Source organism: Tiliqua scincoides, chromosome 2 (genome assembly GCF_035046505.1).
Source record: "Tiliqua scincoides isolate rTilSci1 chromosome 2, rTilSci1.hap2, whole genome shotgun sequence".
In the NCBI taxonomy this organism is placed as follows: Eukaryota; Metazoa; Chordata; class Lepidosauria; order Squamata; family Scincidae; genus Tiliqua; species Tiliqua scincoides.
In genome coordinates this window covers 188,664,717-188,688,644 of record NC_089822.1, presented here as the reverse complement: position 1 = coordinate 188,688,644, position 23,928 = coordinate 188,664,717, and the positions used below count along the sequence as shown (strand labels likewise).

The 23,928-nt window shown below is 43.8% G+C and overlaps 1 protein-coding gene and 1 pseudogene across 1 annotated transcript in view; both read right to left on the bottom strand.

The window, feature by feature from the left end:
* The window catches only part of TGFBI (transforming growth factor beta induced), a 53,414-nt gene that overhangs the window by 3,430 nt on the left and 26,056 nt on the right, over positions 1 to 23,928 (bottom strand). The window contains exons 3-16 of the mRNA XM_066616211.1: positions 23,009 to 23,073; positions 20,409 to 20,566; positions 18,423 to 18,587; positions 17,737 to 17,883; positions 17,485 to 17,626; positions 15,874 to 16,086; positions 15,600 to 15,737; positions 13,884 to 14,020; positions 12,918 to 13,054; positions 12,154 to 12,284; positions 3,814 to 3,938; positions 3,259 to 3,361; positions 2,559 to 2,638; positions 1,494 to 1,518 (exon numbers count right to left, since the gene is read on the bottom strand). Coding sequence (XP_066472308.1) covers positions 1,494 to 1,518; positions 2,559 to 2,638; positions 3,259 to 3,361; positions 3,814 to 3,938; positions 12,154 to 12,284; positions 12,918 to 13,054; positions 13,884 to 14,020; positions 15,600 to 15,737; positions 15,874 to 16,086; positions 17,485 to 17,626; positions 17,737 to 17,883; positions 18,423 to 18,587; positions 20,409 to 20,566; positions 23,009 to 23,073 — 1,766 coding nt within the window. The remainder of the gene's footprint in view (positions 1 to 1,493; positions 1,519 to 2,558; positions 2,639 to 3,258; positions 3,362 to 3,813; positions 3,939 to 12,153; positions 12,285 to 12,917; positions 13,055 to 13,883; positions 14,021 to 15,599; positions 15,738 to 15,873; positions 16,087 to 17,484; positions 17,627 to 17,736; positions 17,884 to 18,422; positions 18,588 to 20,408; positions 20,567 to 23,008; positions 23,074 to 23,928) is intronic.
* LOC136642503 (5S ribosomal RNA) lies at positions 12,632 to 12,751 on the bottom strand (annotated as a pseudogene).

Sequence of the window (23,928 nt, the reverse complement as noted above, 5' to 3'; positions counted from 1 at the left end):
CCATTCTGGAGGTATACATTCAGGAGCAAGAACTGAATGTTGCTTTCTTTTCTTTTCCTTGATCATATCTGCAGATTTCTGCATGGTAACAAAACCTGAATAACAGTATTTGGAATCTTATGCACAGATAAGACAAAGCCACTGAGATATAACTGGAAATCAAGGTTTGTCTCCTTGCTATGCTCACCCACTGGCCAGTACCTCATGAGATGGGACTTGAAAGATTTGATGGATTTGTGCCCAACCCCATCCTTCATTGCCACTGCCTGAACTAGTGTTCCATCCACAGAACACACTTTCCAGCTATTGCAAAATTTCCACAAGAGCTAATTTGTTTCAACTCTAGATATTAGATTTGCCTTTATTTAGGACTATGTGAGTTCCAGTTGCTCAGCTGGAATTGCTGTCAGGTGCAGTTGTTCCCAGAGGAGAGCACAGCACTAGGTGTTGCAGGGCACCTCAATACATCATGTAAGCTGCCCCTCCCACTCACCTTCAGAGCCATTCGGGCAGTGAGAGCAATGTGGAGGAGATGCCTGGAGTGGTTCTAATGGTGAGAGACAGCTTATACTGAAGTGCCCTGCAAAACTTAGCGCTGTGCCCCCCTCTCTGGGAATGCCACTGTTGTCAGCTTCTTGATATCCACCAGTCAGGAAAGAGTTGTCTCCATCAAAGGCTTAGCAAGTTCCAGCTGCTGAGTTTCACTCCCTTGCCTCCTCAGAAGAAGTCAGTAAGAGCTGCTGTCTGGAAGACAGTGTCCAAAGAGTGATAACCATTTTTTCAATTGAGGAAGATGAGGGGGATGCAATTCTGCTTCAGTTACGTCTCCATGTGGAAAACATGCTATTTCTGCTCCAGACTAGATGTCAATATGATTTTATTGTGAGGATCCTCTGTAAGCTTCTTTGAACACCGCTTGGGTCTATAAAGCAGGATTTAAACTATGAACTAAAGAAGTAAATGCACTTTAAGAGGCCACAAAGGCCAATCAGAAAGAAAACTTTTCAAAGTGAGGAGGCGATAATGTTGATTCTCAGCTGGGGACAAGAGCAGGATACAAACAGTATCACTTCTGCGATCCTAATGGAAGCGTTATCTCCACAGCGTGACTGCTGCTAAAAATGCCATGCTGTGATCAGCTCAGTTCCCCCATTGCACCAGTCAAGCCTAAATACAGAGCTGGTGAGTTGGCTGGATCCCATGACTTGATGAACAGTCCTGTTGGAGGTGCAATTCTGGCTTGAGAAGAGCCCTTGAAATACAAGTGACTCATGTGATTGGTGATTTTACATGGTAAAGCATGAAAGCCAATGACAGAGAATACCAAACCTACCACACCTACCACCTGCCAATGACAGAGAATACCAACATCTACCACACCACAACAGAGAATACCTCAACATCTACCATACCATAGTACCAGACTTTGTGACATGTAAAATTAAGGTAAACTAGAAAAAGAGTCAGCAATACAGGAAGTAGACTTTACTTACCTAGCTGAGGATTTCTTTGAGAAATCTACAGGCACAAAAATAGTTAAATGTGTATAGGTAAAAGAAGTTCAGAATTCTCACATAATTTTACATACAGAACAAATGAAGTACAATTCAAACACAATTCAAACACACTAGCCAATCTAGAACAGTCTTCTACATGCATATACTTTGTGAGGTATGCTTTTTTGTTCATATTAGAGTAGGAAAATATTGTATTAAAATAGCAGTTGCCTGGTATAGGCTGGGATCCAAAGGCTGTTTGGGGTGAGTCAGAAGCCTCTGGGGTGAAGAGTGGGGAATTTTAGTTCTGTGGCCAGCTGTCTAATGTGGTGAGCACCAAACTGTAGTTTGAAAGGACTTCTTTCTTGTGCTAGAACTCTGAATTACAATGGTGTTCTTGCTCTGGTGGAAATTGGTATATTCTTTGGTTCTGACTTAGATCAGACCTACAACTCCTGGCTCTTCTTTGGCAGCTGCCTACAGTTCAGCCCTAAAAAAGAGCTTCTGTATGCTTTTGGGGCATCATAAGTCTTACAGCATCCTTTGCACCACCTGAAAGTCAGAGCACCCAGTGACACAGAAAGGGGAGGGATAGCTGGAAAAGGAAGCAGTGCTGCATGTGCTTAACAATGGGCATCACGGCCATAATTTTGAAGGTCATAAAAATATGATAGAACAAAAGGCCTGGATGAAGGATGCAGTTCCATTTCTTCTATTATAGCATTCTTTCAGGTTTAGGATTGGGATTTTAGGTGCAGGCTATGATAGTCAAAGCCTGCTGGGATCAGCGAGAGCTGTTTCCAAGCAAGTATATTTTGGATCTGTTGAGACAATCTTCTAAATGTATTGTGCAATCACGAGTAGGTTTTGACCTCTCATCTGCCCTCCTCCCACCCCTCTCACTATGTGTAGAATACAACAGCTGACTGAGAAGATACCACATGTTTTTGATGTGGGATCTCCCTTTGCCTGTGATCTAAACCCTGCACAATCAGATAGTTCAAATAAGGAAAAATGCAAGTCTGGAAAATATGACTCTAGTTGGCTGAATGCCCTGTTTACCTTGGATAGTGCAGAGGCATGCTTGAAGATTTCCAGTGCAGGATCTGCAGGCTCATCACTTCTTTCATGAGGATTAAATGCTAAGGGACACATTTCAAAACACAATTAAGACAGATTCTTGAGTAGTCTCTGAAGTAGTAGAGCTATATGCATTGTTATATTTTCATTTTGTGATCTGGAGTTATGGCTGTGCAGTTTAGGGTTCTGGTGAACTTTCTGCATGTTCCATTCTATACAGAGTCCAGGACAAGCATACGGACAACTGCCTGGCCTTCTCCCAGTAAAGATGCAAAATGTTTCCATTCATACATATGCAAGTGTACAAAAGGAAATTATGATTCACAGTATTATGAAGTTGCATTCCATTTTTTTTCTCCCAAAGCCTTCAAACAACATCACCATGATACATACTGCATAGTTTTTTCTAACATTTCACCTTTGAATAGGAATGGAAGTGCTTTAATGTTGCATGCATGTGCAACCGAAATGAACAAGGACTTTGGAGACCAAAGACAGCAAGTTTCTCCGGAAGATGAGAATCACCCGCTCATTTCCTTCTGCACAGGAAATGAACTTCCTTTTGTAAAGAGGCATTTCAGTGATGCTGTGCAATCATAACATGTTCTTAGCTACTTTGGAAAGGCAAGCAAACCTGGCGGAAAACACAGTTTCTTTAATGTTTGAACCCAACGTGACCTACCTGGGGGTTGTAAAACGGTATTCAGAGCATAAATCACACCATTAGTGGCCATAATATCAGCCTCTGAAACAGGTGTCTTGTTGATATGTATTACATGGTTTTTCTGAGGTAAAAAAAAAAAAAAAAAAAAAAGATGGGGTGAGATGAATCATCAAGTAAATATGGGCAAGGAGAAAGAATTCTAGTAGAAAAGAATACGTAAAAGATGCATAGAATGTTCTAGGAGTTAAAACATCTTATAGATAAAATAACCATCATGCGTAGCATGAACAACTCCTATTTCCATATGGACAGCTAATGGTTTTAGGAACTCATTAAAATGGCTTGAGTTAATTATCAACCCAACACAAATTTTCTTGTGCCATGATTCATAACAGTGTTGTATCCATTTATGAAAATTGAAGGCCCCTTTAGCCCATTTTTAATGGAGTTTAAATTTGAAGTGACGTTAAAATTTTTATTTCTGACAATTGTTCTAAAAAGTACATTCAAATGGAGTGAAAAATATACACCAAATGTTTCTTGAACAAAAATGAAGGGAAGACAGAGACTTACGGAGCTGATTTCAAGTTTATCTCCCTGCAGAGTCTTCAGTCTTATAACAGCACCAACTGCTCCACTAACCAGTATTTCCTCCCCAACGTGGTACTTCAGAATGTTGGCAAGTTCTCTAGCATTACCTGGAAGTAAAATGTCAACCACACAATGTACATGACCGTTCCAGCTTATTTCCCATATTTTGTTATATTTATTACATATTGGTGTAGATTCACTGTTAAGGATCTACAGATCAGGACTTCCCTGGTTGGAATCTCACTTTGGCTGTGAACACAAAAGGTGACCTCAGGCCACACCATTCTCTCTCAGCCTCTGTTCCACACTGGTAGTATAGGGATAATAATGTTTATCTTACCAGATTTTTTTAAGGATGCTATCTAGAGAATACACGTGAAGCACTCTGCACACCCAGAAAGCACGATGTAAATGCTTATTGTCATTAACACCACACTGGGATTTTGCAGAGTGAGAGGAATACATTGGAATACCCAAGTATGAAGGCACACAGTTCTTCTATGGAGAATAATACAGAGAAGCTCTGTCCATATTCTCTAGTATGCCACTGGGTGTTCTTCCCAGCTGTTCAACTAGTACTGTGCCGCTACGGCACGTTTGTGACCCTCCTGGGCCACTGGCCCAAGGGCGAACTAGGATTGCACCCACAGTTGACTTCAAAAGTCTTTTGCAAAGTGTTAGGCCATGAAATGTAAGCAATGATATAAACAGGAATTGCTTATTTAAAAGTTACCAATGAAATTTCAAAGGCAGCATTGCAACACATGTTGCTGATAATCCTCTCTTACATTTCATAGATCATAATAGCTTGATTTGATATGGCCTCCCTAATTGCCAGTCATATATTCACTTTTCAAAGCCTGTGAAGAATACCGAAAGAAATAAATCTGAGGTTCTTTTTTCTCCAGTTCTGGATTGCCACTTCAATTTTATTCATAAGCACAGTGAAACAATCTACAGAAATATAGAAGCGATGCTGGCACCCTAGTCATAAAGCCATTGATTACAATCCTACTTGCAAATACCACTAGTCTAGCCAGAACTCTCATTGGTGGCCATGGATCATCTAGTATTTGAAGAACTTTGCCTTCCACACTTGAGCAGGGAGAAGGGCTGATAGACTGTAGAGCAAAGGAAGGATACAACCCAAAGTATTTAGGATCAAGGGGACAGTCTAATAGGGTTCTTTGATTCCTCACTCTAGAAACAGAATCCAACTTCCTTGAACCATGAACAGCATATCAAGTTAATCAAATACTGACCTATGATTCTAACAGAATTCTAAATCTTCCCTTTTCAGTATGTCTGATTTCATATATCACAAGGACCTACCTGGCATCATTTTTACAATATGTGAAATACCCAAAGTTGAATTAACTTTCAAGAAGTAAAACTGATCCAACAAGCTTCCTTTTTTTCCCTCTTACACACGTCAGTTCTTTGCAATACCTTCCCACCAACTGTGATTCACTGCTTTCAGAACAATAAGCTAAATATTTTGCTTACAAAGACCAAGAACATTTCAACTCTTCACATCTGGGGTTTTTCAGCTCCGCAGCTGCTTACAGTAGCTACAAATCAGTTATGAAATATTTGTGGGTTAAGCAATAGAACAAATGTGCAGACTGCAGCTCAACAAACTTTAAAGGATAACCATTTCTTCTACGCAAATGCTGCATAATGATATCATAGATAGCTTAGATTAAACAAGAAAAGATATTGCCTGCAGATAGCTCATATTCTTCCCAAGCCACAGTTATTTTTCAATCCAGAATAAAGAATATTTCATTATTTGCATGAAAGACAGCTAAGTTTCACACAGCATTTCCTCACAGTCTTTCCAACATCTGCCAACCTCACCAATAGGGATTCTTTTCAATTTATTCTATCTAAGGATGTGGCTAGGATCTTCTGCAGCTTGAGATAATCTTCATGCTTGACTCTTAACCAGCTTGGCTGATACAAAATGCATGGGCTGGCCAACTGGATGGAACCCATTATAGATTTAGATTTAGAGACCTTTATTGGCATTAATTCATGTTCCAACAAATGAATCAACAAAGTAAAACAAGATGTAAAATAAAAAGAAACAAAGAATCAAAAATAAAGTAAAAATAAAATAAAAGTCACACAAATTTTAAGGTTAAAAGGCAAACAGACCATACAAATAAACATTACACCAATCTCTTTCCATACTTTTGTACAACTGACAAAAGAAATGAGCAGTGCCATGCAACACATCTACTGGGGCATCATTTAATAAGTATACAAGTTTCATCAGCTCTGGGAGCCCATTCTTCTTCGCTAGATTAGATTCTAGGTAAATAGAGAGCATAGCTGAATGGATTGGACAAGAGAAAAATATATGGGAGAGGGTTTCGACCCGGAGCAGAGAACAAGGGCAGAGCTGATCAAGAAGAGGGACCTTATGGTAACTTCCTGAGGTTACTGCCGAAGGAACAACATTAAATCTAGCTTGTGTAATTACACGACGTTCCTTAGGATTAATCAAAACAGTCACATAAGGAGCCATCTGGTTGTGAGTTAATGGAATGTGGAAATTTAAGGGGGAACAAGTTCATGTGGGCTGGCTAAGAAGGTTTTGAAATTCGATGTCCGCAAGCCTCTGTTTAACTTTTGAAAGGAGTTCTGTTTCCAAATACAGGACCATATGGTCGAAAAGAAGGCCCATAGATTCTATTTTCTTCCAGACTCCAGTGAGCCACACGGGGTATCATGTTCAGAAATCATGAGGTATAGCAGACTATCCTGGCTAGTGCAAAAAAGGACAAGCAGCCAGTACTTAAACGTTAGCGGCCACGCCCTAGTCTCCAGCAGCGATTGCCCAGTTCTAAACAAGTGGCTGCATAAGGTCCACATCTAGGGAGACCCAGTATACCCCTAAGGGCGCAATCCTAACCCCTTATGTCAGTGTTTCCAGCACTGGCATAGCAGTGCCCATGGGACATGTGCTGCATCCTGCAGTTGGTTGTCACTCACGGAGGCCTCCTCAAAGTAAGGGAATGTTTGTTCCCTTACCTCAGAGCTGCATTGCCCTTATGTCAGTGCTGGAAAGCACTGACATAAGGGGTTAGGATTGCACCCTAAAGAACTTAGCCTGAGGATGCTCGAACAAATGATTAATCGAGCTTAACCATACAGGAGAACCATATAGGAGCTGCAGTAATACTTTGGCGTTATAAACTTTAAGAGCGGATTAAAGTGACAATTGCCTTGCCTAAAGAAGAAACAAGTGATAGATTGAATAGTATAGCGGGCTAAGGGCCCAATCCTGTGGTCCATGCCATGCCTCAGCAGCGCGGACCACAGTCACAAATGTGCCGTAAGGCACATTTGCGGGGCTTACTGCCAGGCTCTTGTCGGAGATGGCTCAGCTCCGACCAGCGCTGAGCCACCGCCTGGCGGGCGCCCACATTCCGTGGCTCTGCGGTGCCTGCAACCACCAGGCTGCGGAACGGGGAATGGGGCGTGGTCGGGGCGTGGGGGAGGCATTCTGCGGAGGGGGGAGGTGTGGCCGGGGGCATTCCGGGGGGCCAGCAAGAGGCGGATCCGCAGAGCCGAGCTCCACAGGATCCTAGGCGCTCATGGAGGGCTGCGCGGTACACAAGGGCTGTGCACGACCAAACAGTCGCCACTAAAGTGAGTAGCCCCATTGCAGGCTGCTTCCCTTACCCGGGGGAAGGGAACAAACGTCCTCTTCTCCCAAGGAGCCTGCCAGGGAGCTACCAGGTCCCGCAGCTCCGGGCAGCTCGGGATTGGGCTGCCTGTTAGCTGACAACTTCTGATGGGCAGTCCATGTAAGATTGTAACAGAAATTCACCCCCAAATATTTAAAGGTCTTAACTTGTTCAATTTTCCTCCCTTTTATAGACCATGGATATGGTTTCCACGACTTTGAGAAAACCAAGATTTTAGTTTTCCCATAATTAAGTTCTAATTTATTAACAATTACATTACATTTATTTAGAAGATGCAGTAAACCTATACATGAGCAGCACATCTAGACAGCATCATCAGCATAAAGCAGCAAAGGTATGTGCCTTGAGCCCAGCTTAGGGGGATGACCATCTACTTCCAAGAGAAAGGAAACCAAATCATTAAGGAAGAGTGAGAACGGTGGGGGGGGGGGCAAGAATACATCCCTGCTTCACACCCATTTCAATGGAAATTTTGGGGTTGGAACCCATTATAAATGTATCTTTGCGGGAGAGAGTGATGCCCAACATCCTGAAGACTGCAATGATGCACCCTCTCTTTAAAAAACCATCTCTGGACTCCACCAGTTTCGACCAGCTTCCAATCTTCCTTTCTTGGGAAAGGTGATTGAGCGAGTGGTGGTGGCATCCCAGTTCCAGGGATGCCAGAATGCCAGATGCAAGGGAGGGCACCAGGATGAGGTCTCTTGTTATCTGGGGTGCTCCTTGGGGCATTTGGTGGGCCGCTGTGAGATACAGGAAGCTGGACTAGATGGGCCTATGGCCTGATCCAGTGGGCTGTTCTTATGTTCTTATGTTCAGGGGTTCCTAGATGAGAATAATCTGGACCCCTTCCAGTCTGGCTTCATGCTGGGTTTCGGGACAGATCTTCCCCAAGGATTGCATAGGGGTAGTGCATCCCTGCTGGTCGTTTCAGCAGCCTTCAACACCATCAACCACAGTATTCTCCTGGGTCAGCTGGCTAACATGAGGCCTGGGGGCACTGCTCTTCGATAGTTCCCTTCCTTCTTGTCTGACAGATCCCAGATGATGATGCTGGGACCTGTAAGACAAGAAGGAATGGAACCATTGAAGAGCAGTGCCCCCAGGGAGCTGGGAAATACCTGTTAATGCCCTGGACCTTACAGTTTGGGGCTTCTGCAGGGCCCTAGCCTTCTGCAGAGCCTTCTGCAGAGCCATCTGCAGGGCTCTAGCCTATTCCCCATGCTTTTTAACGTGAAACCACTGGGGGAGATCACCAGGGGTTTTGGGGTGGGGTCACCAATGTGCTGATGACACTCAACTCTATCTCTCCATTCCATCCTGCTCAGAGGAAACTGTGATACTCGTGGGGTGCTGTCTGGATGTGATTGGGGACTGGATGTAAGCCAATAGGTTGAAACTAAATCCTGAATAAACAGAGGTCCTCCTAGACAGGAAATCCTCAGTGCAGGTACTGAATCATCAACCCACTTTGAACAGGGTTGCACTTCCCCTCCAAGAGCAGGTGCACTGCTCAGGAGTTCTCCTGGACTCTCAGCTCTCTCTGGAGAAACAGGTGGCAGCAGTTGCTAGGAGTGCATTCACCCAGTTTCACCTGTTGCACCAAAGACCATACTTGAGCTGTTTGGACCTGGCCATGGTGATCCATGCTTTAGTAACTCCAAGACTGGACTACCGCAACATGCTCTACATGGGGCTACCCTCTATACCAGTTCAGAAACTGCAATTAGTGCAGAATGTAGTGGCTTGGGTGGTCACATGGGCTAGACGATATGCTTCTGCTGGACTGCTGCTTCAGCAGCTACACTGGCTGATCATTTGCTTCCGGTCTCAATTCAAGGTACTTGTATTCACCTTTAAGACCCTCCATGATTTGGGTCCAGGCTACCTGAAAAACCACCTCCTTCCATACATTCCAACCTGCCCTCTTAGATCATCAGAGGGAGTCTTCTACAAGTGCAGCCTCTGTTCCAAGTGAGGGGGTGGCCTTCTCTGCAGTGGCATCACAACTATTGAATTCCCTTCCAAGAGAACTGAGAACTACTCCCTCCCTCATGGCTTTTCAGAGAGGGCTCAAAACATACCTGTTTCATCTGGCATTTGGTTGCTGAGTAGATATTTACCCTCATGCTTCTGAAACACTGCTGTGACTTGACTGCCTCCCTGGACTTATTTGTTCCTTCAATGGCTCAACAATATGTGTTAGGTCTTGATTTGTTTTATGTTTTATGTTTAATGTTAAAATTAATGCTTTTATGCTTTGTTTGTTTTACCAATAATGATATTTTGTATTTTATTATGGAGCTTTGTAAGCCACTTTGGGCATTTGCTTCTGCATAGGAAAGGTGGGATATAACTTTCTCAAATAAAAATTAATAAATACAGAGTTGCAAGCTGATTCTGTTTCTAATGGCTGGTGCTTATGACCATTTGAACATTTTCTTTCATAGCCCATCTACGTGCACCAACATTTACTGATGGCCATACATTACTTCTTTCACCTCATCTATAATTCTTAATAACTATACTGGATATGTACAATACATCTAACTTATACCTTGTCTTACTCAAAACATGGCATCTCTCTTAAGCTCTTTTTCCTATTTCTTTGGTTTAGGAACATTTGGCACACCATGTGTCCAACTACTAGTTCTGTTACACATTAGTGTTAGTCACTTCAGTTACTATTGGCAGAGAATGTTGTATATAAGGCTGCCAATAAATAAAATCACAGAGCAACCCTGTGTATGTTTACTCAGAAGTAAGACCCACTGAGTTTGATGGGACCATCGGCTGGATGCACTGGCATACTGCCAGGTAAACCAGCACAACAAGGGCCCCGCCATCATGGCAGGTCCTCCTCCAGTGGATGCTGTACAGCTGCCAGTGCAGGAGCCATAAAGCCACTCACTGCCAACCGTGTGGTACAGGGGGTGTCAGCAGGGTTCTGCTGGTGGAATATCAGGACCAGGGCCAGACTAGGGCAGTATGGGGACGGAATGTGGTGGAGCTAGTGGCTGCCAGATCCCAAACCCTAAGCAGGGTTGGACATGCCCCAGTAGGCTCCTCAAAAGAGCTGGCATAGCTTTGAGAAATTGCATCAGGGACTGTGAGATGTACTACACTGATGCAAGTCCTTCCCCTTCCCACCCCTCTCACCTGGCCTGTTCCTTGCATACTGTATGCAGTGGCCAGTACATTCGCAGGTCTGAATGCCACATGCTGTTGCCCAATAGGATTGGGCTGTTAATATTTCACTCTGTCCAGGTACAAGAAGACTTTGGATACCAGTCCCAGCCCATATCCAAAATATTCTACAGTGGCTCATTTGTCACATCCACTCTGAAATCTTGACTATCACTTTTCTGTGCCTTTTCTCCAGGTCACGAATATTCCTCCTGTATTTCTTAAAGTATAGGAAAAGTTCAAAGGCTGTTGCATATGGGACATCTGGACCATCAAATTCTGGACCATCTTTATTGCACCACAGACCAGTATTCAACTTTTTCGTGCTGGACCCCAATATATCAATGAATGAATGAGACTGGGGACCCTACTATTGATCCAAGAACCCCTGCCCAACCCACCACCAACCACTCCCTGCCCTCATAATGCCCTCCCAGCAGAGTTCACTGTAACCAAATATACTTATTAGAGAGAACAGAAAACTTAACATGAAGCTTGGCACTAGTGAAATTTATTTTAGCACAATTGCTAAGATCCTGAGCAGGACTGGGACTGAGCTAAGATCCTGAGCAGGTCACTGCTGGTACCTGAAGGGGTACACCAGATGCCCTACCCCCTTTACCTGATGTTGCTCTAGTCCAGTGCTCTTCAATCTTTTTCATTCCCATAAGTTGCGTGACCCCACAACTGAGGCTTCACAACCCCACTGGAGTCCTGATCCCAAAGTTGAAGAACACTGTCATAGACCAAACACATCATGAACCACCAGCTGTTACAGCAGCCGATATGGAATACAGTATGATGTCCAGAATGTGAAAAGAAAAGAAAATTCTAGGTGTGGTTAAGAGGAAATACTGAGCAGAGCACTTGTTAGTAGCAGGAGTTGACAATGACAATGGCCTGTTTTGTAGAGGTCATGCATAGACTACACGTTTGACAATATCTTTCTGGCCAGCAAATATTCAGATTGGAATTTTGAACTCTTTTGATAATTTGAAGGCATGTATGGTTCAGGGAAGAACGAATGATGATGATGACAACAATATTTACAAAGACAAAGCAACAACAAATCATACTCCTAGATCAATAAAGCTGCAAGGAAAGGAGAAGTGAAGCAGTGCCCAAGAAGAACAGATCAGCAACAAAGAGGGTTTAAAAAGTTTTGCCTCTGAAGAAAAGAAGGATAATATTCACAGCATTATTTTGTGCAGTCTTTTGTTAATGGCATCAGGGGACAACTGAACACCAGTTTTGTGATCGCCTGTCTCCATTCCACTGACAAACAGACCAGTCAGAAACTGGATATTGGATACTCAACCTAAAGCTGAATGGAATGCTGAAAACACACTTATCCAAAGAAATATGGATAAGCAATGGCATCATCATACATCAACCAGCAAGATCCATGGATACCTACCCATGAGTTTGTTCAGCTCTCCTTGTGGCATGGCTTGGAAAGCTTCATTTGTTGGTGCAAATACTGTGAAGGAGCTTGGTCTATTCAGTGTTTCTGTTAGGCCTGCAGACTGGATGGCAGCTACAAGGGTACTGCAAGGAACACATACAAAAACCTCTGTAAATGGCATTTCTTTACATCAACCATAGATGTGTGTGGGGGGGGAGAGTTAGCTGTAACTAGGTAATAATAATAAAGTATACGATCAGTTAAAAATGTCATCGTAACTGTAAAATACATGGCCCACAATCTAGAGCTTCTCATGTTTGCCAATGTATACATGGAGTTTCTGAGCAAGTGTGTCTCTTCATTCATTATGCTAGGGGAAATAACTCAGTTCAAGCAACCCTTTGTATTAGAGTTCATGCAAGAAATTACTAGATCATGATTCTGTTGGTTGGTTGGTTGGCAACTTTCTGTCTCAAAAGAATATGGTATAAGCCTACAGCACCCAGTATTCCCAGGCGGTCTCCCATCCAAGTACTAACCAGGCCTGACCCTGCTTAGCTCCCGAGATCAGACAAGATCAGGCATATGCAGGGTAACAGTTGCTGCAGAATACGATGGAAACCCTTCAGTGTGCACTATAAGCACATACAGGGAAGAACACGCTCCTAGTATTGTTTTCATTTGTTTCAACATTTAATACATCAAAAGCAATGCAGTTGATGACATACTTTCAAAGCCCTTTTAAATCACACGGCAGATTTAATCAAAATAATCACCTGAAGCGATTGTCTGCTTTGAGCACATCCATAACAGTTCCTACAGGGGGAGTCAGCATCTTTTCCACAGTAAACAAGGTGCCAAATCTTCCTCTCTTGTCATGGGCAGCAATGCAGGCATTTTCAATACAGAGATTCTACAAGAATTATTGCATATGAATTAGAGATTAGAAATTACTATGCTCCTATACTGACGGTGGTAGTCAATAGAATGTGAGACTTGAATTTGGGAGATGCAAGTTCAAATCCTTCGTTTGATCTGAAATCTCCTAGGTGAACTTAGGCCTAATCTACAGAGGATACCTGGGGTAATTTTAGGCTCTCTGAAAGTGCTTGAGCATGCACTGGCTCCTCAAGCAGAAAATCTATCAGCCACTCATAGCCAATAGAGTGCTGATCAGGTGATTGAGAAGGTAGAGTATGTACATTTATAATAGCCCAATCTTAACCTGCACTGGAATAGACAGGCCGGCAGGAAAGGCAGTATGCAGCGTGGGGCTGGGGCTGCCTGCAGCTCAGCCTGGAGCAAGGGGAACTGTCAGGTAGCGCGGCAGCAGCTCGAATGGGGCTACTTGGATCTGTGCCACCTGAAGAGGTGAGCAGACCAGTACTGTGCCGAGTTGCCAAAAAGTGGGGTTAGGATCCAGTGCAAGTGCCAGATCTTGGCCCCAACCCCCACAGGCCCACTCGCTGCCTGACTTCCCCAGCTCTGGACCCCCCCTCCCATTCTACCCTCTCCAAGACCCTGCGCTGGCCTCATTCAGCCGGCACAAATGTACCCGTGTGCCAGTTCTGTGGGGCTCATGTCGGCCTTCCTCCTCTCCCAGTGATGCAAAAGTGCTTTACTGCACTTTCGTGACACCTCAAGGCTTGCATAAGAGAGTCTGGGAGAGGTTAGAGAGTTTGGGAACCACTGTTTTAAGGGTAAATTGCCAAACTGGGAGAGATAATTAAAGGTAAACATACATTACGGTACACAAACACTCTCAGGTCCTTGCCACCTAGAGTGGGTAGCTTCTGTCCATGATAAAGATATTTAGAGGAAAGCTGTCCTTTAATAATATGATCCCGGAGCAAATTCCTGTCTGCTGGAGGAATCCCATCTACAGCACAAATTAAAGCCAAGATGCATCAAATTAAAGCAATGAAAGTTAAAAGAACATAATGAAATTGCATACTGTAGTTGCTAATTCTAGACTTGGAGGACACCAACTTAAAAACAGGGGAAAAATAAAAGCTGCAGCAATTGTTTTCCTTCTAAATTTTCAGTCTGTCTCTAAAGGAACAGAGTCTGTGCCTATGTGGGAAAGACTATATATAGTACTTCTTGCTGATGGAAGATTATGATTCACTCTGGTGCAGTTCTCATGCATCACTTTAATATTTCCTCAAACAAAAAAATCTAGAAGTGCTCCCATATCTAAGAGAGGCCACTCCCTTTACACCATCTTTGCAAAATGGAGACATTTACTCAATCCCACAAAGTTTAGTAACTATTTACACTCTAATTAGCTTTAAAATGAAAGGCACAAAACAATAACAAAAAAACCTATGATCAACATTTTCCAGTGTTTCTATGCAATACAGATTGTCTCCTGGATCTACAGCATAATTATCACATTCCTTCATTTGTACCCTCCCAAGACATTAGCCCACACTTGTACAACTGGATAGCAATTCCAGAAGGGGAGCTGTGTAGCAAGAACAATAAACGGCACAATCCTATCTTGTGCTGGAACAGGCAGGCCAGGAGACCCGAGATCTACCCAGTGCAAGACTGGGGTCATAAGTGGCTCAGCCCCAGGAGGTGGTACAAGTTTGAGGAGAATGGAGTGGCTTCATGCTGCTCTGCGCTGCTCAGGGAATGAGGTTGGGATCCGGCATAACTACTGGGTCCCAGCCCCACCTCCCACTCCCCACCTGCCCCCTGGAATGCTCTCCGCCTGCCTACCCCCCGCCCTGGAACACCTCCCTCCCACCTCCACCCCACCTTCCTCAGTCCCCTGTGTTGGTTGAACTTGGCCGATGCAATCTCTGTGCGCTGGCGCGGCTTGCTTCCAAGGAAGGGGAGCTCAGCCTAACACAAGGTTAGGATTGAGCCCAAAAAGTCTTACAGCGCCTTAAAAACTAGCAATAGTTTTATGGCATAACTGAGCCCACCTTCTTGAGAAGTTCTTGCAAATGCTGATACAGTTTCATCTCTAAAGCTAACAGCACAATCCTATTTCTGCACTGGGCCGGTGCAGCAGCCGCTGCGCCAGCTAAAGATGCACATTTGCAATACCATGTGAGTAGGCAGCACCAGCAGAGGTAGGTATGCCACTGAGTGGCACAGGGGAGGGGGAGGAGGTGTTTTTAGGTGGGTGATGAGTAAAACAGGGGACAGATCAGACCTGGGAGTGGGCAAGATGGGCAGAGTAGGCCTCTGTTGTATGCTCTCTCTCTTCTCGGGCCTTGCAGCATTACACTGGGCTTCCCACAGGCGTCCTGCATAGATCTGATGGCTGGGGCTTTACTCCGTGTAAAGGGGAAAAAAATATCCCCTTAACCCAAAGAGATAGCCTGCTCATGGTGAGAACTGGATACAGTAACAGCCATGCAGCCCGGCTGCACCAGCACTTGTTAGAACTGGGCTGCCCAGCTTGTATCAGATTGCACTGTAAAAGATTTCCACATATTTACCTTTGAAGAAAGCATTTGTGGGGGCAAGAACTGTCAGTTGCTCATTTCCAGTGAGATGCGAATTGAGACCAGCTTGCCTGAAAAGATCCATGGCGGTTGAAACTTCTGATTCCTGACCCAACTCAAGCAAAGTTTTAGCTTCAGTTAAAAGAAAAGAAATGATGTCATCATTATTTCTGGAGTTGTAACCGGTTATTACTGAAGACATAACTATGAGTTGCTAGAGTGGCTGAAAAATTATTCCCATAAATGAATAATTTAAAAATAGTTTTACCAGAGTCTGGGATGAGTAGTTCATTCACAAAGTGTACCACACCATTGGTTGCTATGACATCCTTGTTAGCAATGATGGGCCTTCCATTGATCGTCAGTTCCTCCCCATTACAGCCAACTTCCAACAAGTTCCCATCCAGTGTTTCCATGGATAAGCCAGCAATAATCGCCTCAGCACACATAGCAGTTTTCAAGATATGGTTGTTCAAGAGGTCTATGTGAGAACAAAGTACAGTAAGCAGATATAAGTGGGGCCCCATATCAGTGGATCTGGTATCCACAGATTCAGATATCCGCCCCACACCTCCTGTGCATCCATTACATTAGCATATTTTTGGCATAGCTGCAATGGAAATGCAGGTATTTCTTGCTTAAACATTCTTGCTAAACTGCATAACTGAATGTGCAGGCAATCTGCCCGCATGCTAGAGAGTGACTAACAGGAAGCAGGACAGTTCTGGCTTCCTGTTAGTCTCTCTGCAGCATGCAGGTTTGTTGCCTGCATGTTTCGTTCTTCAGTTAAGCAAGAATGTTTAAGCAAGAAACACATCCACTTCCAGTGTGACTACACAAAAAATAAGGTAATGTAATGGGTGGGACTCTTATTTTCATAGCTTTTCCCCATATTTGTGGTTTCCATATCTGGGGGGGAGGAGCAGAATGGATTCCCCATAGATATGGGGGCCTGTCTATATTGAAAAGCAGCTTGAAAATTACTTTTACATGTACCAGACTGTGGAACGAAAAGAAGTCAAACCAGTAGCCAGGCTTACAACACAATCCTATGCATGTCTACTTAGAAGTAAGTCCCATTGTGTTTAATGGGGATTATTCCCAGGAAAATGTGTGCAGGACTGCACCCTTAATCCAATTTTCTTTCTAAGACAGCAAAACTGACTAGCTGAACGATCTTCATGGTCAATTCAGCATAGCAGGAGATGGTCACAGCCTGCCAAAGAATATTTATTTATTTATTGGATTTGTAATCCGCCTTTCTCCCCAGAGGGCACCCAAGGCACCAAAGCATAGAAGTGCAACAACTGCAAAAGGCTTGAGAAGTGGAACGTAGTTACTGTAACTCTATAAAGCTGAGCACCTTTTTAATGCTATCAAGCAGCCAGAGAATCCTGTGCACTTTAGACCGCTGCAAAATCTTCCTTATTATTACCATAAACATAATCTCCATCCCCCAAAAAAGAAGTTGCAAGATGTGGCAGTCACTCACATTTTCTAGCTACTTTCTGAACTGCTTTTTTCCATTTTAGTTTAGATTCTAGCATAATGACACAGTGTTTCCTGTTGAAAAGCATAGAGATTTGGCTTAATTGTGCCTTATTTCTGCTTTGGAAACGAGTGGGTGACTGTGTTTTTCAAGACTTGTATGGCTTAAGTTGCTGGACCTGGGCTAGGCCTCTTCTGGTACATTCTGCAAAGTGCTGACGAGCCTTCTATGGATCCCATGGAAAGTGCTGACCAGCTTGTTATGACTCATGTCGTTCTTCTTGCATTTTGGCCCTGTTTCTGCTTTTTGGCTCATGACTCAGTGCTAAAAGAGCTTTTCTCATCTAGTCATAATATCCTTGAACTATTGGCATGTCATATGATGGTTTACCTTTTAGAGCTTCTGGGTCTCCTAGGATCCTATTTAGAGTTTCTTGGGGGATCTTTTCAAAAGCTTCATTTGTTGGCGCTAACAATGTAAATTGGCCATCACTTTCTAAAAGGTTGTTGAGACCAGCAGCTGCCACAGCAGTCTTTAAAGAAACGGGAAAGAAAAGGAATTAGGATTCAGATTTGAAAGTGTTCCAAGAAAGTAACTTCACCTAAAATTGGACTCACAGGAAACCATCTGACAGGTACTCACCCTCAGGTTTTCAAGACTTTCTTCAAGCTCAACAATTTGGTAGATACTGTTTGTTGTTGTGGAAATGACTTTGTCTATGAGATGGACCACTCCATTGGTGGCATGGTGGTCAGCCTTCAATAATCTTGCACAGTTTACGGTCACAATCTGCAGGAAACAGGGAACGCCAAAGACAAAAACTGAAGCAAATGTATTAACATTGAAATTTTCATGCAATCAGATACTACTGTACTAGCTGGTTTGAAAATTACCAAGTTTATTATGTGTAATATGAGGTAGGCTGGGTTGGTATGATTGCCTGCCTATATGCATCTGTAAGAGTCACTGGGGGGGGGGGGCTTCTATTCTGAAAGGGTGATTACACACAAAATAAATGAATCTAATTTGTTTTTCGATCATACAAATGTGCATCACAGTTCAGCTTTTCACACAAAGCTTCGTTTCTGGGTTCAGCCACTGAAGTACAAAAAAAATGCATAAGAAGAATACACTCCAGCATTATTCACATGAACAGCAGCTTCACACTATGTCTGGCAAAATATTAATTAATTTTATTAACCCATCCATCTGAAACGGAAAAATCATTAGTGTGGCCAGCATCCTGAGTTATTTTAATCAGAGTAGGTATGGCACTACACCACAAAAATCTAGCTCTGGCTCTGTTTTTAACTTTACAAAATACTTACGCCATTTGGATAATGATGAATCTGGATATCAATATTCTGGTACATTGAAGGGAGAGTCGTTCCATGTTTCAATTCATCAGTTAGGACTCGTTTATTCACCATATGGTAACGAAGAGCATTTAACAGCTCGATATTAACATTACTCACCAAAGAATCCAACATTTCCTAAGGAAAAAAATCAGACCAATTACTCTGTGCCATTGAACTTATTCTGCCAGATCCACAGATATCTCCAATGCAATTATACTTGACTATCTCTCCCTGTCTCTGTCTGAGGGAAGGAGAGAAATGAATACCTGGACTGCACTGTACCCCTATAAGGACCCAATTCCATCCAATTTTCTAGGGCCTGTGCATCCATGCCAATGGGGCATGCACTGCATCCTGTGCTGGTGAGGCAGTCATGGGAACTTTTCCCTTACCTCGGAGCTGCACTGTGGCTATACCTGTGCTGGAAAGTTGGATAGGATTGGGCCCTAAGTGGTGATGGGGGAGCTTCATCAGTACATCATGGTTTAGTTTCCTTGACCTGGTCTCCCTATGCACAGCTCCTAGATGAAGAGGATTTTGCATCCACTGAAGTGGAAGGGGCCACCAGAGCGCAGAATGCACAGGTTGAAATCAGTGGATTACGGTCACTGTGAATAAAATACTGCATCATCTTGACCCTGCAGCTCATTTTCAATTTATAATAATCTGAGATTTGTAACTGAATTTCTCTTAATTTTTATTGGAATTGGAGATGGATAGAAAGAACAGATGTTGCCGAAGTTCTGCTGCATAACACTGCAATAATCTGCAGCAGCATTTCAGTCATTTTCAAATCCCATATTTATTTATACAATACCTGACAATGGCAATGCAACAACTTTCATTTTATAAATATGGTATATCTTTGACTTTCACACCCACCTTATATTTTTTATTTATTTGTAATAATATTCACATCGATGGGTTATAACTAAAAATCAGGACTCCAACCAGCCAGGAACTGGAAGCATTTATAACAAGAAAAATATCCCCACTTTTCAAATTCACTCACTGAGGAACATTTATAGTTATACCACAGTTAACAGAGAGGGGAAAGATTTGTTGCAAGGGCATCTAAATGTGTTTTCCCCCCCTCTATATTCTGTATGAAGAAAAACCTATTTCTCCATCAAGCTAATCCTTTGATAGAATTTTCCTTATAAAAGGATTAACATCCCAATCCTGAGCTCCCTGGCACCCGCTGGAGCAGCGGTGCCCAAGTGGCTACCACTGTATCCAGTGGGCTCTGGAAAGCAGCCGGAAGTCTCCTTGGAGGAAGAAGACTATTTTCCCCTTCCTCCGGGGAAAGCCCCAAGCCCCACAATAGGGCTTCTCAAGACTGTGCCGGCTATTTTGCCTGACAAAATAGCTGGAGTTCAGGAGTTTGCCAAAGTTTGCCATAAGGACCAACACAGCCAACAGTCCAGCAGAGCAGAGCTCCACCAGTCCCAGACCCCTACTGCCCCGGTTCCTTCCCCCACTCTGCCCAATTCCTGCCCTCATTATGTCCTTCCCCAACCTCTGAGGCCACACCTCCACCTGGCAGTTACACTGACCCCTAGCGGTGGTGCGTCCTGACTCACGTAGGCCAAATGCCAATGCTCTCTGCTCACTGGTTGCCATAAACATGCTTTATGGCATGTTTGCAGCACCCAGCACTGACACTGGGCTGATTTAGGATTGGGCCCTAAGTAGAAATTTGAATAACCAAAGCATTACCAAACACTAGTTCTTAGAATGGTGCTCCACTGTTCATCTACCTACCTAGAAATCTCCCAGAGGAAAGTCTCATGCTGTTCATCTCCCTTACTCTTCTCCAGATGGCCCTGTATTGTTTTTATACATCAAAAACTAAGGCTGCTTCTTGCTGCTTTGTGGACAAATGACTCTCTTCTTTTCATTCCCCCTCCACCCTCCCACCCAAGTTTAAGAAAATGAAGATGGACTTATGCTTACAGCAGGCAGAGATGCCCAGGCCTCATTGGTTGGAGCAAAGATTGTGAAGCTCCCAGGGCCTGTGATTTCTGCACTCAGGTTAGAGCTGGCAGAATAGAGCTGCGTGGTGGAGGCCCCGACAATTCCAAGGGTGTCGTAAAGGTTTGCAAGAGGCAAGGCTATTAAAAAAGAAGAAAAGAAATGGTGTCATCAGACTAGCAATATTTACTATTTCACAATTAAAATGAAACAGGATGATGCAAAGATTTTGCAGAAGGAATAGAAGACAGGGGGTTCATACAGATTTGTCATATCCTGCTCCTGTCTGCAATAGATAAGACTAGAAAACAGAAAAGAAATAAATGGGGAACAGAGTACATTAGAGGTAGTGCCAGTAATGTGAAGCTAGGCTAATTTATGAAATAAGCTGTTAAAAAAAAATACCAAAGTTGCAGGCAGGGAGCACTAAATCATGATTTGCCTATTGTACGCCTGTAAGTTCCAACCATGGTGCAAGTTAGTACAAACTATGGTTAGCACAAACTATAGTTTCACATAATGTCAGAATCCATGAGACTTTAAGACAAACAGCTAACTCCTTTCCCCCAGCAGCCCATAGTATGCAGCGCTGCCAAATGAGCACACATTGCATGCTATGGGGGGCAACCAGAAAGCCTGGGAAAAGTAAGTAAAAATCTTTCTTCCTTACCTCCCTGTAAGCTGCCTGGCCACCAATGGGTCTCCTTGGATCTACACCAGCTGGTATAAATCCTAGGAGCCTCAGGGGACATGTTGGGGTAGAAAAAAAGGGGATAGGATCTTGGTGTGCACTACTGCCACCAAGTTCCTTCCCCTCCTGTCCCTGAACTACCCTGGTGCACCACAGCAGCATGGCTTTTGTGCCAATGAAACAGGACTTACGGCAGCAGATTGCAGGATCCCCTGCCATAGGCCCTCCTTAGGATAGGGCTGAAACGCTCTTAAAAAGTCATGAAAAAGAACTTGAAGATCATAGAAAGAGTGACATGGGAATGGCCCTAGACCAGTGGAACCCAAGCAGCAGGACCCACTTTTTAAAATGACACTCTATTAGGACCCATCTAGGTTTACCAGACTTAAAAAAAAAAAGAGATCTAGAAAGAAATAATATTTATTTATTTATTTATTTTTTTATAAGTAATAATAAGTAGAAAGGAAAACCCACAAATTATCTCCCTATGTTTACACCTGCTTGGAAGCTGCAGGAACTGCAGGCCATTAGCAGCTACAGTATCTGATTTTTGAATAGCCTCAGGGCTTGAGGCAATTAGTGAACTATTCACCCTTTGGCTCGAGGCAATTAGTTGACATCTCCCTTTGGCAATCCACCAAAAATCAGGTCACGTCACACCAGTGGGTCCCAACCCACAGTTTGGGAACCACAGCCCTAGACACTTAAGGACATAACCCACAGAAGAGGGAGATGAATTTAGAACAGACATTCTACACGGAATGAGGTTAGGAGACACAAAAGGAAAGAAGGCTGGTAATGAAACCCCAAGAGAAAATGTGGATTTTACTACTTTGACTACTTGCATACGGGAAGTCAAAGTGACATCTAGAGATGTGAGAGATGATAGCCAACCTAAGAGTGAGAGAGAAGTATGTGGTAAAATAAGACTTTGTTTTAAATATTAAGAGCTCTCCTTTGCCATGTTCACTGAGAACTGCAAGACATAATATGTGGCTAGGTGAGTAGCTGATCACTACATATTTACAACTGGATAAAAACACATAGAGGAAATATTTATATTTGATTTCTGACCACTGTTTTGCATTGCGGGTTACTAGTCCATGTTTGACTAGCAAATGTTTTGTACTTGGGAAATTGAGAGCCCAAGCACATGAATGTCTACTCAGAAGTAAGTCCAATTATAGTTGATGAGGCTTACTTCCAGGTAAGTGTGGACAGGGTTGTAGCCATAGTGTGTAAATGCTGACATAGATCTATAAAAAGTTGTCAGGCAGCCCAATCGTAATGGGCAGCCCAATCCTGAGCTGCCTGGGGTGCCCCTGCTCGGCGGCACCACGAGGGCTGCCGCCGAATCCAGCGCCTCCTGCACTACCGCAGGAGGCGCTTCCCCCGGGTAAGGGAGGCAGCCCTGCAATGGGGCTACTCTCGCTCGTGTAAGGCATGCAGCCTCCACGAGTGCCTAGGATCCTGCGGAGCAGAGCTCCATGGATCCTCCTCCCACACACCCCCAGGCACGCCTCTGGCTCACTCCCCTTCCCCGCGTCACGCTGGCCTCCCCCCTCCCCAGAACGCCCCTGTCCCTGCCCTGTTTGTCATTCCGTAGCCTGGCAGTCGTAGGCACCGCCGAGCTGTGGAATACGGGCGCCCGCCAGGTGGTGGGAGCCCAGCGGTAAGCCCCGCAAACATGCCTTGTGGCACGTTTGCAACTGTGGTCCACGCCGCGGAGGTGTGGTGCAGACCATAGGATTGGAACCTCAGACCACCATCTCTGAAATCTCCACTAAGCAAGAAGATTTCCTCGTCATCAAAAGCTGCCAAGGAGGTTCACTGACTGTACCCACTAACATCCACATAATTCTACATTTGTGCAAGATTTCATTTTATTTACCAGCTGGGCAGCCTTTCTCCCCAGGAACTTCTTCATATCCTGGACAGCATTCATAGGCAATCACCCTACAGTGAGAAAAACAGCATATTATAAGGATAATTAGCCATAACTGAATTTATCTTCAGTAGACACAGTGAAAGGCAATTGAACTGAGACTTTCTAAGAGTTGAAGTATATGTTCATAAATATAGAAAAGTACAATCCACCTTAACAATATTGAAGAAGAGAATTACATGCTAAACAGGACTTTGTGTAAAAGCAAACAAAAGACCTATGAGACAACTTTTCACGTGATGGCAATTTTGGACCATTCAAACATGCAGTCCTCCCCTAGACTGATGTGGTACAGTTCAGGCAGGAAATAACACATGACACTTCTGAAATGTGGCTCTCCACTGTAAAAAAGAGTCACCTGTTCTCACTGTATTCATAAACAGACTTTGGGTATATTCACATGATGAAGTTTATGTTGAGGCCTAAATGCTCACCTCTGATTCTTAGGCTGTTCAACACAAGTCAAAATGCCTTCAGGATGTCCACTTCCCTATAGGAAGTGGTAATGTGAACTGAAAGGTAACTGTTTCCCTGCAATCACTGTGACTGCTTAATTCTATCATCAGACTTATGGCAATAGAACACTGTCCTGCTGCAATAAACAGGCTGCTGATGAAGTGCAGAGCACATTGCTGGTGGCTGTTTTTGAGCCACTGCTGCCAAAAAGCCATAGACACAGGACCGGGAGTAATGGGGCATGTTGAAGGAGAAACTGGGGAGAATGTCAGGGGATGAGTGGATCCAGCAGCAGTCACACACACAGAATTTGTCCTCATCCCTTTCCTCTCCCTGGACATATACAACCCCAATGGCTGGTGTATGTCCAAGGAGACTCACAGGTGATTGGCAGCTTACCAGGAGGTTAG